The sequence below is a fragment of the Antennarius striatus genome, chromosome 3, assembly GCF_040054535.1.
Source record: "Antennarius striatus isolate MH-2024 chromosome 3, ASM4005453v1, whole genome shotgun sequence".
In the NCBI taxonomy this organism is placed as follows: Eukaryota; Metazoa; Chordata; class Actinopteri; order Lophiiformes; family Antennariidae; genus Antennarius; species Antennarius striatus.
Window position 1 is genome coordinate 13,481,655 of NC_090778.1, and position 14,069 is coordinate 13,495,723.

Consider the following 14,069-nt stretch of genomic DNA (forward strand, 5'->3'; position numbering starts at 1 on the left):
TACAATGATTACAGAGATATGAAAAGATCAGCTTTAGCTGCTTATGTTTGTGGCACCAGTAGAGATTTTTGATAGTGAAGACAATGTTAAATAGAGAAGAAAAAAAGTCTCAGTAACTTTTTCAGGAACACATGAACCAAAACCATCAGCACAGCTAAAGCTTCTAGTACTCTTAGTTTTAGTTTGCCATATGATGAAAGATAAAATCTCCATATAGCAACCACATGGCATGAAACCAGGTCTCAGACACGTTATTACAGTAAATTTAAATACTGTAGTCCTACTAAAATCATCTATAACAATATAGTTCTGCATTTCTTTGAATACTGAAATTAGAGACAGTAAAACCTAGCACAGTATAAACCCATGATGCCAATATAAACCAGTTTTACAAAGAGACCCTCAAGGTACTGAGATTTTAGGGGCCAGTGCAAAGCATGGTTAACATCAGAACACCTTGCTGACGATTTTTCTTTATCAAATCAGTTGCAAAGAAAACCATTCATTTCTCGCATGCTGTCATCGCTTGAGTGCAATGAAAATGCACCGTTTCAGTTAAAAACATTTGTCGAGTGTAGCATTCAGAATGTGACGCTGAAAATTTGTGACACAAAGCGGGAGCCGCTAAATACATTCCCTCGGCTGGCACACAACATCTTTCAAACAGCGGTACGCAGTTGTGTTGCTTGTGTGGCTTCTGCATGGATGCTTGTATGGATTTACTGAAAAGACTGGAGACTTTACCACTGGAAAATAATGTGAATCTGAGCTAGTCGATCGATCTGCTAACGCTGTGACAGACTCAACAGGGTATCCCGATAATTTATGTGAGTGCAAGATTAATAAAGTACATTTCTTTTTTTTCTTTTTTTTCTTACATCCCTGCATTCTACTGAAAAATAAACTATATAAAAAAATAAGTAAAACTACACACTCAAGTCTTTTGTGAGACTGAAAATAAGTCTTGCATACAGACAATAAATTAATTCCTTTCAAACCATATTGTAATTGGCCCTGAGAGGTTTAAATGATTATTTTTGTTTTGCTCTCTTTTGTTTTTTTCAGTGCCATGGTGTTGCACTGATTGAACTAACAGTAAGTGGTAGCATTTGACCATGTTTTTGTGCTGCTTATAAAGACCAGTAGCTGAAAAACAGAGAACAACATGTGCTGTTGGTTGTCTGTGATGTATGCAGTGACCTTTGACTCAGGTTTCTGCAGTTGACCTCTGAGTCTGGTAGGTCCTGAACCGGTATTGATACAGTACAACAATTTGTCGGTTCATCTACTATAAATGTTCCAAATGCTGTGTGTGGGGGAGAAAGAGAAAAGATTAAGAGCTGTGAGAGCAGCCCACGGAAATGTGATGTAGTGCTCAGACTTGTTGCAATCATGACAGATGCAGCAACTTAATGCAGACAGTTAGGCATTTGTAGGTGGGGTCAGGTCCCTGTGGCCTGCTGGCTAACATCGAATCAGACGATTTGAAATGTCTATAATAGCAGGATGAGCAATCACTGGTATTAAAAAATTCTAACCTGCTGCATAGCACTTGTGACTACAATAAAATAAACCTAGAAGCCATTCTCTGTGCTGTATATTTATGCCTTCCTAAAAGCCCGTCTTCCCAACTCGCAGTGACATCTCAATCTTTTCCTCACACCATTTCAGACTGTCTGGGTTGAAATAACCTACTGAATGAGCAGACTGTGCAGTACCAGTGGGGGCAAAAGCAGAGGCTGGGCATTGACAAATCATGAGTAGGCCCAAATGAGACAAGTGATGAAAAGGTGTTATGGTCTGCATCAGCACTGAGAAGAACCCTCTTCTATCTCACGTTTACCTGGAAGCTTGCAGTGCACTATGGGTAAAGATCAATTATGAGGTACATACCTGGAAAGATGAACTGTTGTTTGTATTTGAAATAACTGGATGCTGCGGAAAGAGACAAGGGAAGAGCTGGAGTTTGATCTTAAGTCTGATGTGACTCTTAGTCCAGGATATATTCTCAAATTCATTCATATACCGTATTGGCCCAAATATAAGACGGTGGTTTTTGCATTGAAATAAGACTGAAAAAGTGGGGGTCGTCTTACATTCGGGGTCTAGACATTATACCCATTCACAACGCTAGATGGCGCAAGATATCTTTAAAGCGAATGCTGAACTTAACTCCCCAGGCCAAAGCAAACCCCTGTCACGAAGAAGAAAAAGAAATAATAGCAGTAAGAAAGAAAAGAGAATAAAATAAGAGAAAACAGAAAATTGGGGAAACGTAGTGACAATCTGGAGAAAAGTGTCTCGGATGGTAGCAGGGTTGGTGACATTCATTTACAAATGTGATGGCACTTTAGTTTACATATTTAAATGTTCAGATATTAGGATGTGATAGACAGTTTTTCCATGATTTCAATGAGGCACAATAACATGCTTTTTCTCTCGAATATATTGTTGTAATCATTTGTTTCAGATGTACTGTAATTATTTTCTGTATAAAAATTAAATTTGGTGTTCAAAAAGTCTTTTTTCAAACTTGAATCTTGAAAAAGAGGGGGTCGTCTTATAATCAGGGTCGTCTTATATTTAGGCCATTATGGTACTGTTAATAAAGTCTGCATTTTTTTCTGCATGTTTCTGAATGCATTGTGAATTAGACATTTAAATTATGTATCAGGTTTGCACTGTAACCATTAGGATTGGAAGTTGATTTTCAGATGATAAAATGATTATGATTATAATTATAATAATGAGGCAAAATCTCAATCTAGAAATTTCTAAACTCGTCTCAGATAGACTATACTGTGCACAACGATATTTTCTGGGAATGTAAAGTATATCAAGGCTAAGTAACAGTATTGAATATTGAAGTCCGAGAGAATCCATGTTTCATTAAATTTTAATACCTGTCAAGTTGAACTGTTTCTGTTGCCGTGCTGACTGTGGGGAGGGATGTAGCGGCGAAGGGGGAGTAGCACTACTGGGTAGAGGAGGTGCTGGGGAGGAAGGGGTGGAGGAAGTGGTAGATGAGGGATTACTGCTGGAGTCTGGCTGGTATGGAACGGAGATGTGATCCTGAAAAAAGAGAAGCAGACGAGGAAGCTCAAAAGAAGCTTTGCTTAAACTTTAATTGTGGTGATCCTGAAACTTTTATTTAGGTAATCATAAAATTCCTCCACTTTAATTTCATAGTGCGTCCTTTCTAAATCATAAACCCACGTTTTTAGATTGATTTTATACCTTCCAGGGAGCACTTGGTTTAAATTATTTTTAGTGTAGTATGAAAATCATCTTGCAGAAATTTGAAACTTGTACACAGGTAATCCATCAAAATGAGCAATGTGTCGCTTTTGCTTTAACTCAAGAAATCACTGTGCGGGACTGCTGTTGTGAACAGGAAACAGAGCTGCAGGAATATCGCACTTAGGTCCTTTGTAATCAGCTTGTGGTCACATCTGTTCAGCTGACTGCAGATTAACAAGTAACCTCTGGAGTAAATGTCTTTGTTACTAAACCCACGTTTCAGATCGAAATCACAACCACTGTCTAGACATCCAATTTCAATACAAATTATGGCTAAACATAATAATTTCATTATGAATTCTCATAAACCAGAGCTTTTTAGTAATAATTCATAAATAATAATTTCCTTCTGAAAGCCTCACAGGAATATACAGACCCTGCTGAAAAATTGCCTAATTACATCGTCACTGAAATGTAATCTTCTATAAGGTCAACTGAAGGTCCCTCTCCACAGCGATCCTGAACTTATCTCACACCCAGTTTGATGCTTGAACAACTTCTGAAACTTCTTGCTTCCTGGTACGCGCTTCCTGATTCAGGAGACCCCTCTGACAACAATGATCACTTACTAACTCACTATGTAAAACTAATGCCATAAGAACAGAGTTTAAAAATATCTGTGTAATAGGCCAGAATTTTGAATAATCAGGAAAAGAATAAAAGTGAAATACTATGTCATGTTGTATTTAGGTATTATCTTTAGCATCCCACATCTTTGTAGTTACAAAGTAGACTGATGTCATGAGGTCTGATTACAACAAAATGCACGTCATGACATCTCAAATCATGAAAGAAATTGTTCTTTGTGTTACAAGACCTCTATTTATGACTATAATTTTAATTATTGATTACTCATCAAGATTACAAATTTCCTATTATGGTGCTGATAATGTATCAGTCCAATATGTAGCTGCATTTTTTAATATTATCTGGTATTTCTTTATTAGAAAGGAAATGTGAAAGTTTTGTATTTATAAAGATCTTAACCTGCATTTTGTGACAATTACATTTTCTTTCTTAGCATTCATATTTTGTTTCCAGGATTTACATTACAACGGTAGAATCTTAAGATAAACTGTTTCCTCTGACACTGAGAAACTGTTAGATGTGCTGTAAAATATTCATGAAAACAAAAACAAAGACATCAAATCCATCTGTGAAAACATCAATGCTGCTGAGGATATTTGTGGATGTTTCATAATCCTCTAGGGAAGTCACATTGACTCTTGACTATGTACCAGTACCTCAAAAAACACAAATGAGTAACACACTTCTGAGAAAAAAGAAAGAGAAAAAGCCTGTGGCTCAAAACATGACGTTACCTGGTACATGAGATTTAGACATTTTTGGAAACATTACTTCTAAATAACAGCTCCACTCTTCAGGCCCAGGGAGGTCATACACAGAGATTATAGAAATGAATAATGTTTATCACCTCTGCCAAGTGTAAATGAACCAGCCTGGAGCTTGGCTGGTTTATTCATTTACGATCCTGCACACACAAACTCCTGTGTCTAGTTGCATATGAACGTAGGTCTAATAAGGGGATACTTTCATGTATAAAATATAATAAAAAACACTGCTTCATTTCTTTACCCATATATATTAAAGTTAAATACTGAATGTAAAATCAGTTTTTTATACTTACTTTGTTGATTTTGTTGGTTTTGGGGAGCGTCTGACTGATATGCAGGTCTGTGTACCTGAGTGGGTTGTTGATGTCACATGGCACTGATTCAGTCCGTACGAGACGAGCTACTAAAAAGACAACAACAACAAAAAAACCCAACCAAAACAAAAACACAAAAAAAACCACAGAGGAACATTGAAGTATTGTGGGAGAATAAAATGAAATAATCATCCTTTGCTAGCTTGAAAATTTGGAAAATGCTTAATTAGCACATGCTTCTCGTACTTAAAATGGAGAAACTAATTTTCATAAAAAGCATTCTTTTGTTATCCACTGCAGACAGTTCTTTAAAGTAAATGTCACATTATGCAAATTTCGTCATTGAACAAACCGTTACTTTTTGCTCCAGTGGAGAATATGACAGTAGAGGTTACTAATTTTACAGTATTCTACCGTATATAATTTTCTGGTTATCATTTGCTTACTGTATATTTTAAAATGATGAACAGACAATCTCTGTTACTGCCCTGCTGCTTGTCAGAGCTGCTGACCCCAACACAGCAGGAGAAATGGAAGAGAAGTGAGAAGAGAGATCCCTAAACCTGATCCTCACATCCCATGTTATATAGTCATTATATTCTTCTAGATTTGTTTTTAAACAGGGTAAGTAAAAACAAAGGATTGTGGATCATGTTCCATGAGAAAATAGTTTCATTAATTTATAAAACATCTGTTCAACAAAAAAAAAATACAGAAATTCTGTTTTGATTATTTTGAGTCCTTGCAAATGCAGTGACCCCATCTGTTACTACTAACAGTAGGGCAGAACCTTATACCATGACAAAGTAACACTACGGTATTTTCTTGGATCTTACACAACCCAAGGGTTGAAGGAGTGTTGTTTACCTTGAGTTGTTCCTTGGTGGTCTTATTTGGCATAGAAAGGGAGGGGAAGGAAGAGAAAACAAAAAAGTCTCAATTCTGAAGATAATTCAAAATTTTAGTACAAACAGTGCATGATGCAGCAGTCACATCAGTGCAACCTAAGTGGCTTAATTACTCAGTAGATAACTTTTCATTGCCTCAGGCTGTTGTACTTCTATAATGGGGCCAGGTCTGAAAAAAAGTCTCAAGACTCTGACACATTCAAATACATGAATAATCATGAAGGCAGAATAAGTACCAACCCACAAATTTGATATCCACATAAACACAACTTATTTTTAAGATTTTTCATCTTCCATAGGTTTCTACTACCTTCAGTCTGACAACTTTCTTAAAAATCATTGCATATTACTAACTGGCATGTGGGCTTATCACCAGCAAGGAGAGGCTTTCAGGTCAAGTACACTGTGCTCATGTTGGCAGGTAAAGGTAGGGTCCTTGGTGTGCTGATTCCTGGCACTTCTGACTTGTCCTAAGGATGTGAAATATCACTTCACTGGCAGGGAAGGAACCAGAGCTGGTGCAGTGCAAACTAAATATAGTTGGGATAATCTCTATGCCTTTCCAAAATCCTGGAGACAAGCAGTAGTCTCTCATTATCCAGAATTTCTCAGGGTAGATGGAACAGTCTGCCATTCTTGGAGTCTATGGGTGGTGTCCTGGAAAGGGTTCCCTTGAGAGACTCTACAAGTATATTTGGGACCAGGATTACTGCCAATCTTCACATCTTCAGATGTGCAAATGTAGGTCTTAGACACTCCAGTGAAGAGAAGAGAAGAACTGTCAAATGATCACTTCCTGGGTTGTGATGTGGGTGATATGGCAGCCAAAGATGCCAAATAAACTTGGTAAACCAAACAGGCAGGAAGAGTGTACTTGGGACATGTGTTACACATGGATTGTAGGGATCTTCAGCGTCCACCTTTCATAAAGTGAAGGCTTGGGACATGTATTTCAAGTTGGCCAAGACCTGTGCTGTCAACAGACAGACACTTACTGTTGATGAAGGACACCGTCAATACTCCTTTCAGGGTTAGCTGGCCCAGGGGTCTGCCGAAGCAGCACACTGTTAGCAAGACGTGTTAAAACTTCAGTAGTGACTACAGCAAAAATGCAGATGTAGGAGATGTTTGTAATCCTACGACAAGGACTTCTGTTGATTTCAAGGAAATTCTAAGAGACCGCTGACAGCTGAGAAAGAAAAAGTATACCTTGGCCTGAGGTGTGCTTTCTGAAGGGACTTTCCATTTTCTTTGGCCTGAGGGCACATGTTTCACAGTGGCACAACCTAGTTTGCCAACCCCGAGCCCCTCAAGGTTTTTTTCAAGTACACATCTGAAATAAAAAAAACAAGCCAAGACCCCATAGATTGCAAATCTGGAAAAGAAAGTGGATTTGGATTGACCATACCATCAGAAAACCTGCCACAAACAACACCCGACAAGCCCTGAAATGGAACCGTCAAGAGAAAAGGAAAAGAGATTGCAACAGGAACAGGTGAACGAGAAGTGAAGTTGCAGAAATCAGAGAGTGGGAACAGTTTAGCGAAAAAGCACAAAACTAACTGAAATGGAGGATATTCGTCATTGGTCTATGGACCCGTGAGGTGCAAAAGGTTTAGAATCTGAAATAAAAGTGCGTAAAACAGAGTATTTGTTGATTTCATGACATCAGACAAGTTTTTGTGAGTAGTTGAGTAACAAAAGGAAAACACTTACAAACCTAGTGTGATGTCATAATCAACAAGCACGAGGAGAGGACCCAAAAGCCAACCTGAGTCCAAAGAAAGGAATAAAAATAACTTAATTATGGACAAAGCTGGAAGCTAGTGAACGATGTAGTCTAACAAACAGTTTAAATTAAACTCCTGGGTTCAGAATAGGGTGCGAAGGAGGGGGTAGGCGCTGACGCAGTTAAATCTCACCTGAGAACTACAGAAGCGGGGATCACAAAAAAGTGGTCTCCTGATTACCAGACAGGATGAGGAATGAATCATTCAATAACTTTATAGAAGAGTCTTCCGTCTTAAGCTTCTACTAGCTTGACTGGCGAAGGGCTTCACAGTGAAATTACTGTAGCTTGACGAAATTATCATCTGCATTGTGGTCTGAGTGCCTATAGGGGCATGACAGATAAATGACTGGACAGGCTAGCAAAGAACAAACAAGGAGACCGAGGTGAAGTGGAGGTCTAGCTCAACAGGGTGCTCTCTTTTCCTGATGAGCGTGGTCTTTTGGTCAAGCGGGGGCATGAGACAGCGAGGTGACCAGTTTCCCCACAGTACAAGCGGAGTCTATTGTCCAGATGGCATTGATCCTCGGTCGAGGTTAACCTCGTCGGTCCTAGCTCCATAGGCTCCTCCAAAGGGATGGAGGAAGAGAGGATAAGGTTGGGGTGACAGGTTGGGAAACAGAGGGTATAGTGGAAGGCTCGGGACTAGGAGCAGGTCTATGGAGTCTAGCTGTTCTCACTTTCCTTTGCTGCCTTAAGCAGTTGTCAATTTGTCTAGGGAAGATTGCTCATCTCAAGCAACTAACTTATCCTTTAATTCATCAGACACGTTATGTAAATAAAGCGCCTTTAACGCCAGTTCATACCAGTCACTCCCTGCAGCCAGAATGAGAAAAAAATTTGAAAAACTGGCTGCAGACTGAGAACCCTGACTAAGGGTGAAAAGCTGATTCAGAGCTTCCTGACCCCTTAATTGGGTGATCGAATAAACTCTCTGAACCTTCCCAGAGAAAGAAGGAAAAAAAACTCCAAAAAGGTGATTTTCTCCCAGAGAGTGGTCGCCCACTGACCCGCTTTTCCACATAACAAATTAATGCAAAAACCTAGTGGAGACTGCCGGGGACTACCGGAGACTAGCGGTAACTAGCGGAGAGCTGGATACTCATGGTAGAAGTCAAGGCAGAAGCCAGAGCAGGAGAGGAACTGGAGGAGAGTGACTGGTTGGAGGATGACTTAGGGATATGAGACCCTATTTGCTGAACATTCAGAGAGAGCACCTGCGGGGAATCCTGTAACTCAATAATCAGTCGTTCATGTTTTCTGAGAAGAGTCTCTTAAAAAACCAAGAGCTTCCTTGAAACGGTCGAGTTCCCTTGGTCCGTGTTTGGCGCGTTGATTCTGTGATAATCGACAAGCACGAGAAGAAGACCAAAAAGCGGTGCTGAGACCAAAGAAAAGTATAACAAAATAATTTTATCGTGGACAAAACTGGCAGCTACTGAAGGATGTGCAGTAGTCCAACGAACACGGGTAAAATGAACTCCCTGAACCAGGTTCAGAAGTACTGGAACAGGGGGAGAAGGCAAGGTTGGGCGCTGAAGTAGTCAAAGTGGTAAGAAAACGTTGATTAGGTGGCGAATTGATTATTCAATCAACTCATGACACGGAAGAGGTTGGACGGGAATAACAAGAGAAATGTTGGGGACAAGTTGGACACAGGTGTGGAGGTAGACAATGTACCATCCCCTGACTGCCCGGCCACACTCAGAATGCAAGGAAAACTCACAGGAAAGCAAAATCAAGTTCTTTTAAAGCAAGAGTCTCATAAACGCCACACTTAGTGATCCAACCCTACAACAGAAGTGGACATGTCACTCTGAAAAAAATGCTGTAAAGAATTAAGACAGCTAATAGAATTTTTAACTATTAAAATTATTTCATTTCATTTCTTTTTATACAGCCCATGACTCATGAAAACACAAACATTACATAAAAAAAATACCTTTGAGGGATTCTCGTCCGCCTCGCTGAATGATCAGTAAATGGCAAGGTGGGGCTTCTTTGGTGCATTTGTTGTGGCACTTCAGCCTGAGTATATTCAAAATGTCAGGAAAATTGATTACATTTTGTTTATTTACTCAATTATAAAAGTCAGGGCATTAAAATGTAGAAAAACAAACTGTTAATTGCTAATTCAATCAGGTGAGATGAAAATAAAGGGCTCAATATCAGAGAGAAAAGATATTTTAAAAACATCCAAGAAGGCACAATGTAAGTAAATAATGATACATATCCTTTGATATACAGTATCAAAGGAAATGTCTTATATTTGCATGCAAGTTAATATCAGTGATCAGACACAAACCACAACAACAGTTTCAATCAGTTGTTTAAAAAAAGTACTTGTACCTACTTGCAGTTTTTACATTTCAGTCCAAACAACATTCCCTTTCCACATACTATGCATGTCTGGGACATCCAATACTTTGTGGAAAACCTGCAGACAAACAAGGAAGGAGTGACATAAGGACGTTTAAAAAAAAGCCAGAGCAAAAAGCCCATTTCACATCTAATATATTGTATAAGACACGTAGGAACTGTGAATTACCTGAAGAACACTGCTTTTGACCTTTTGCATTTTTAAAAATTCTGTCATTCTGACACAGCCTTTGCCAAAGAACGCCTAACGTTCGGTATAACCTTTATGAGAGGATAATAAATGCCTCAAGAAGCTTACCTGCTAGTTTAATTTGGGCCCATGTCATTTTTATCTCGCAGTAAGTCCGTCCAAATGAAAATCTTAAATTAAAAAAATGTATCAAAATGTGACACGGCAGAACAAGTCAAAGCAAATATGTGCCAACTGATGTGAATGACAAGAAAGTGTGAAATTTGCATTGTTTGCATTAGAGTTTAAATTATTCTGGTTCAGGAGAATATTTCCATGTGAAGAGGGTCTTTTCTTATTTGGTGAGGACCCAGCAGGTCATAGATGTTCAAGCATAGCTTAGCTAGTGCAGTGGCCAAGATTCTGGAGGGGATAACCTGAATATTTGTGGACCTTCTGATTAAGTTAACAGATACACTAGATTTTGAACTTATCTGAAATAATTTTGTAGGTCAGAGTTTATGTTCAACAATTAATAGATGGTTCATAGCTTCACTCTTTCTTTTGTCTACTGTATGCTGTCTACTGAGTTTAGTCAGTAGCTGTTGAAATGACTTTAAAAATAGAAACAAAATTGGGTTATTTTTTTCTTATAGAGTCTGCTGATAATGCTGCACTCAACATTTATGCCACGCTTTATTGCTTAAAACATCCATTAATTGGATTTCTTTCGCTATGTAGGCTGTCACATAAAGAGCTAGAGCTGGGCCTATTGATTATGAATTAGAGCAGAAGATGGATGAATGACCAAGACATCCCACAATAAGCTGGAGTTTTAACCGGGGTGTACCCTGCCTTTTGCTGATAGCCAGCTTTGATGGGGTTCAGCAGACCCGTCAGGAGCAAGGCGGATTGTGATTTGTGATTCTTGTTTCCAAAAAAAAGTGGATGGATGAATGGAGAAATCTTTAGCAGAAATCCCTAAAAAGCTTCAGGCTCCAGGTTACTGTCGGAAATGTCTAAAATCATATGCATACATTTCTACATCAGGCAGCTATTCAACAAGTGACAACATACATGCAGCCTATAACTCAATAAAGTGCCGTTGAAGGAAAGATACACCATACAAGTCTTGAGTAATTACTGTTATTATACTAAGTTTATTATATTATTTTAATAGAAATAAAAATGTGTTTCTTTGCAATACTGTTTAATAGTTGTTTATGTAACTGTGAGCTCATGTCACCGCTGATGTTTGATCTATATTGTTGTCAATCATTGTCAAATTGTTAAATGACAATAATGAATTTTCAATGATCTTCTGTTAACTGTTAAACCTGCAACCTGAGGAGATAGAGAATAATAATAATAATAATAATAATAATAATAATAATAACAAATCACATGAAAATTCAGTTTATTAAGCTACATTTTTCTAATACTGTTGTGGGAGGGAGTAACGATGACAAGTGAAGTGGCTATAGGGACAATTCTAATGTTACATCACAGCCTCACGAGCCACTGCTTGTGAGCTGCTTGGGGACGGTAAACATGAGTAGCACAAATAAACAGATGATCCCAAAATCAACCTCACATGAGTTACGCAAAAAAAAATTTGTTTTGATTTTTTGTTTGTGCCCACTTATGAATTGCTATAATGCAAAAGCCACAGGCCAAAACTTTCAAGCAAAAAGTACGGCAATCAGCGCAAGTAATGTGAACTCACAGGGTTCTGCCACTCTAAAAGGGTCTAACAAAGTGGTTTTCTGAAACACAATGTTGCAATCAATTTCCTGCACAGACTGAGTGAGAGGCCCATGTATGTATATGATTATTGGTTGCTGACGGGGTGCCAAAAGTGCTGCTGGCTGACTATTGGCAGGTGACAAATGTTATCTCTGTTGTCTCGAATGTCTCTATTAGTCTCTTTCTTCACCTCAGTTGAGAAGTACAACTCAGTCCAAACCCTGATATATTCTTGGGGGGACTCTGCTGTCAAATAAATACACTAATGTGAAACTACGGAAAAATTCTGAATAAACAAATAATCTGTTTAGCATCACCAGGGCTCTAAAGTAAAAGTGGTGCATTTTGTACTATTTATGCAAATTAATTTATGTTAACAGGACATCAATGTGATCAAGAGCCCATATTAAGAAGTGCAAATGGGAACATCTAGCAAGGTTTTGATGGAATAATGGAATTTCTTCAAATAAGTATTAATCTTCCCTGTAAATTAGCCTTGCACTCAGTTTGTCTGCAGTTTGTGAGGCATAGAGCATCTTTCTCCACCTCTGACTCCACCTGACTTTCGGTAAGTCAAGCACTCCCCATTCAGGAGAATGCTGCATCTCAGAACTAATAAGGTATTCTTTTACTGTTTAGATCATTAACTTTTGGAGCCAAGAAAGGTGGGAGGCAATAAAAAGATGGTTATGTATGTACAGGCAGACATAAATACAGTATCAGTCAAAAGTTTGGACACATCTTGTCTTTCTTTTTTTTTTTTAATATTCTACATTGTACATTATAACATTGCTGCAAAGACGCCACTTCTGAGGAAGAAAAATAATAAATACAGAATTGCTTGGGACAAAAGTAATAGATATTAGAGCAGTGGAAATCTGTCCTTTGGTCAAATTTAAGATTTTGTTCCACCCACCATGTCTTTGTCAGACACAAAAAAGGTGTGCAGATGGTTTCTACGTATGTGGTTCCATTGTGAAATAGGGCGGTGGAGGTGTGATGGAATGGAGGTGCTTTGCTGGTTATACTGTTGGTGGTGTATTCAGATATAAAGTACACTTAATGGGCACGAGGACTACCACAAGGACAATGACCCCAAACCCATCTCCAGACTGTGTCAGGGCTATTTGGTCAAGAAACACAGTGATGGACTGCTGTGTCAGATGACCTGGCATCCTAATTGATCTATTTGGATGAGTTGCACATAGAGTGAAGGCAAATCAGCCAACTAGTGCTCAGCACCTCTGGGAACCCCTTGAACACTGTTGAAAAACCATTTCAGGTAACAACCCCATGAAGTTCACTGAGAAAATGCCAAAAGTGTACAAAGCTACTGTCACAAGAAGGGGGGGGGGGTAATTTGAAGAAAAAGCATGTTGTACTTTTTAAGTTTTTTTTGTTTATTTTATAGTTTCTTTGTACTGTGATGTCTTCAGTATGAATCTCCAATATGGAAAATTGAAGAAGAAAAAAGAAAAGCCAGAGAAGGTGTTGTGTTCCAAACTTTCCTGTGGTACATTCGTTCACAAACTTTCCTTCAGACCTACCTGTGTTTTATTGAGTTTCCCAGATCTCTTCGGGGAATCTGTGGGGACCAGCGAGGCACTGAGAGAGTGTCTGGAGAGGAAGACAGAGGAGGTTTTAATGTTTTATTTGTGTAAGATTTCAAGAAATGAATGGATGGAGGGATGGATGGATGGATGGATGGATGGATGGATGGATGGATGGATGGATGGATGGATGGACGGATGGATAGATAAACAGATCGATAGATATAGGTAGATCTGCTGAAGGTTCCGTCCAAAAAATAAAAATATTGGTCCATCAGCGCTCACAATGACTACATGGCCTAGTATATTTATGTGCCACTTCTTACTGCCAAGAGACAACAGAAGCCTTCACAGATTCGGCTGGGAAGGAAGCTCGATATGCCGAACATGCATTGAGATAACAGCTACTCATAACCATGCATATAATTCAGTAACAAAATAGCCATGCTAATAATGTCATAAGTCAATCTCTGCATCAAGCAAGATCAGTGTGTTCTGTTTCATTTAAATCTCCGCGGAATTCCTTTATAGTTCATAGTCCTATTTAGGTTAAATTTTG

At 38.7% G+C, this 14,069-nt stretch overlaps 1 protein-coding gene across 1 annotated transcript in view; it reads right to left on the minus strand.

Moving 5' to 3' along the window:
* Positions 1-14,069, minus strand: part of ksr2 (kinase suppressor of ras 2) — a 107,704-nt gene that overhangs the window by 22,364 nt on the left and 71,271 nt on the right. The window contains exons 7-13 of the mRNA XM_068311342.1: positions 13,508-13,577; positions 10,020-10,103; positions 9,609-9,694; positions 5,837-5,857; positions 4,949-5,058; positions 2,904-3,072; positions 1,894-1,935 (exon numbers count right to left, since the gene is read on the minus strand). Coding sequence (XP_068167443.1) covers positions 1,894-1,935; positions 2,904-3,072; positions 4,949-5,058; positions 5,837-5,857; positions 9,609-9,694; positions 10,020-10,103; positions 13,508-13,577 — 582 coding nt within the window. The remainder of the gene's footprint in view (positions 1-1,893; positions 1,936-2,903; positions 3,073-4,948; positions 5,059-5,836; positions 5,858-9,608; positions 9,695-10,019; positions 10,104-13,507; positions 13,578-14,069) is intronic.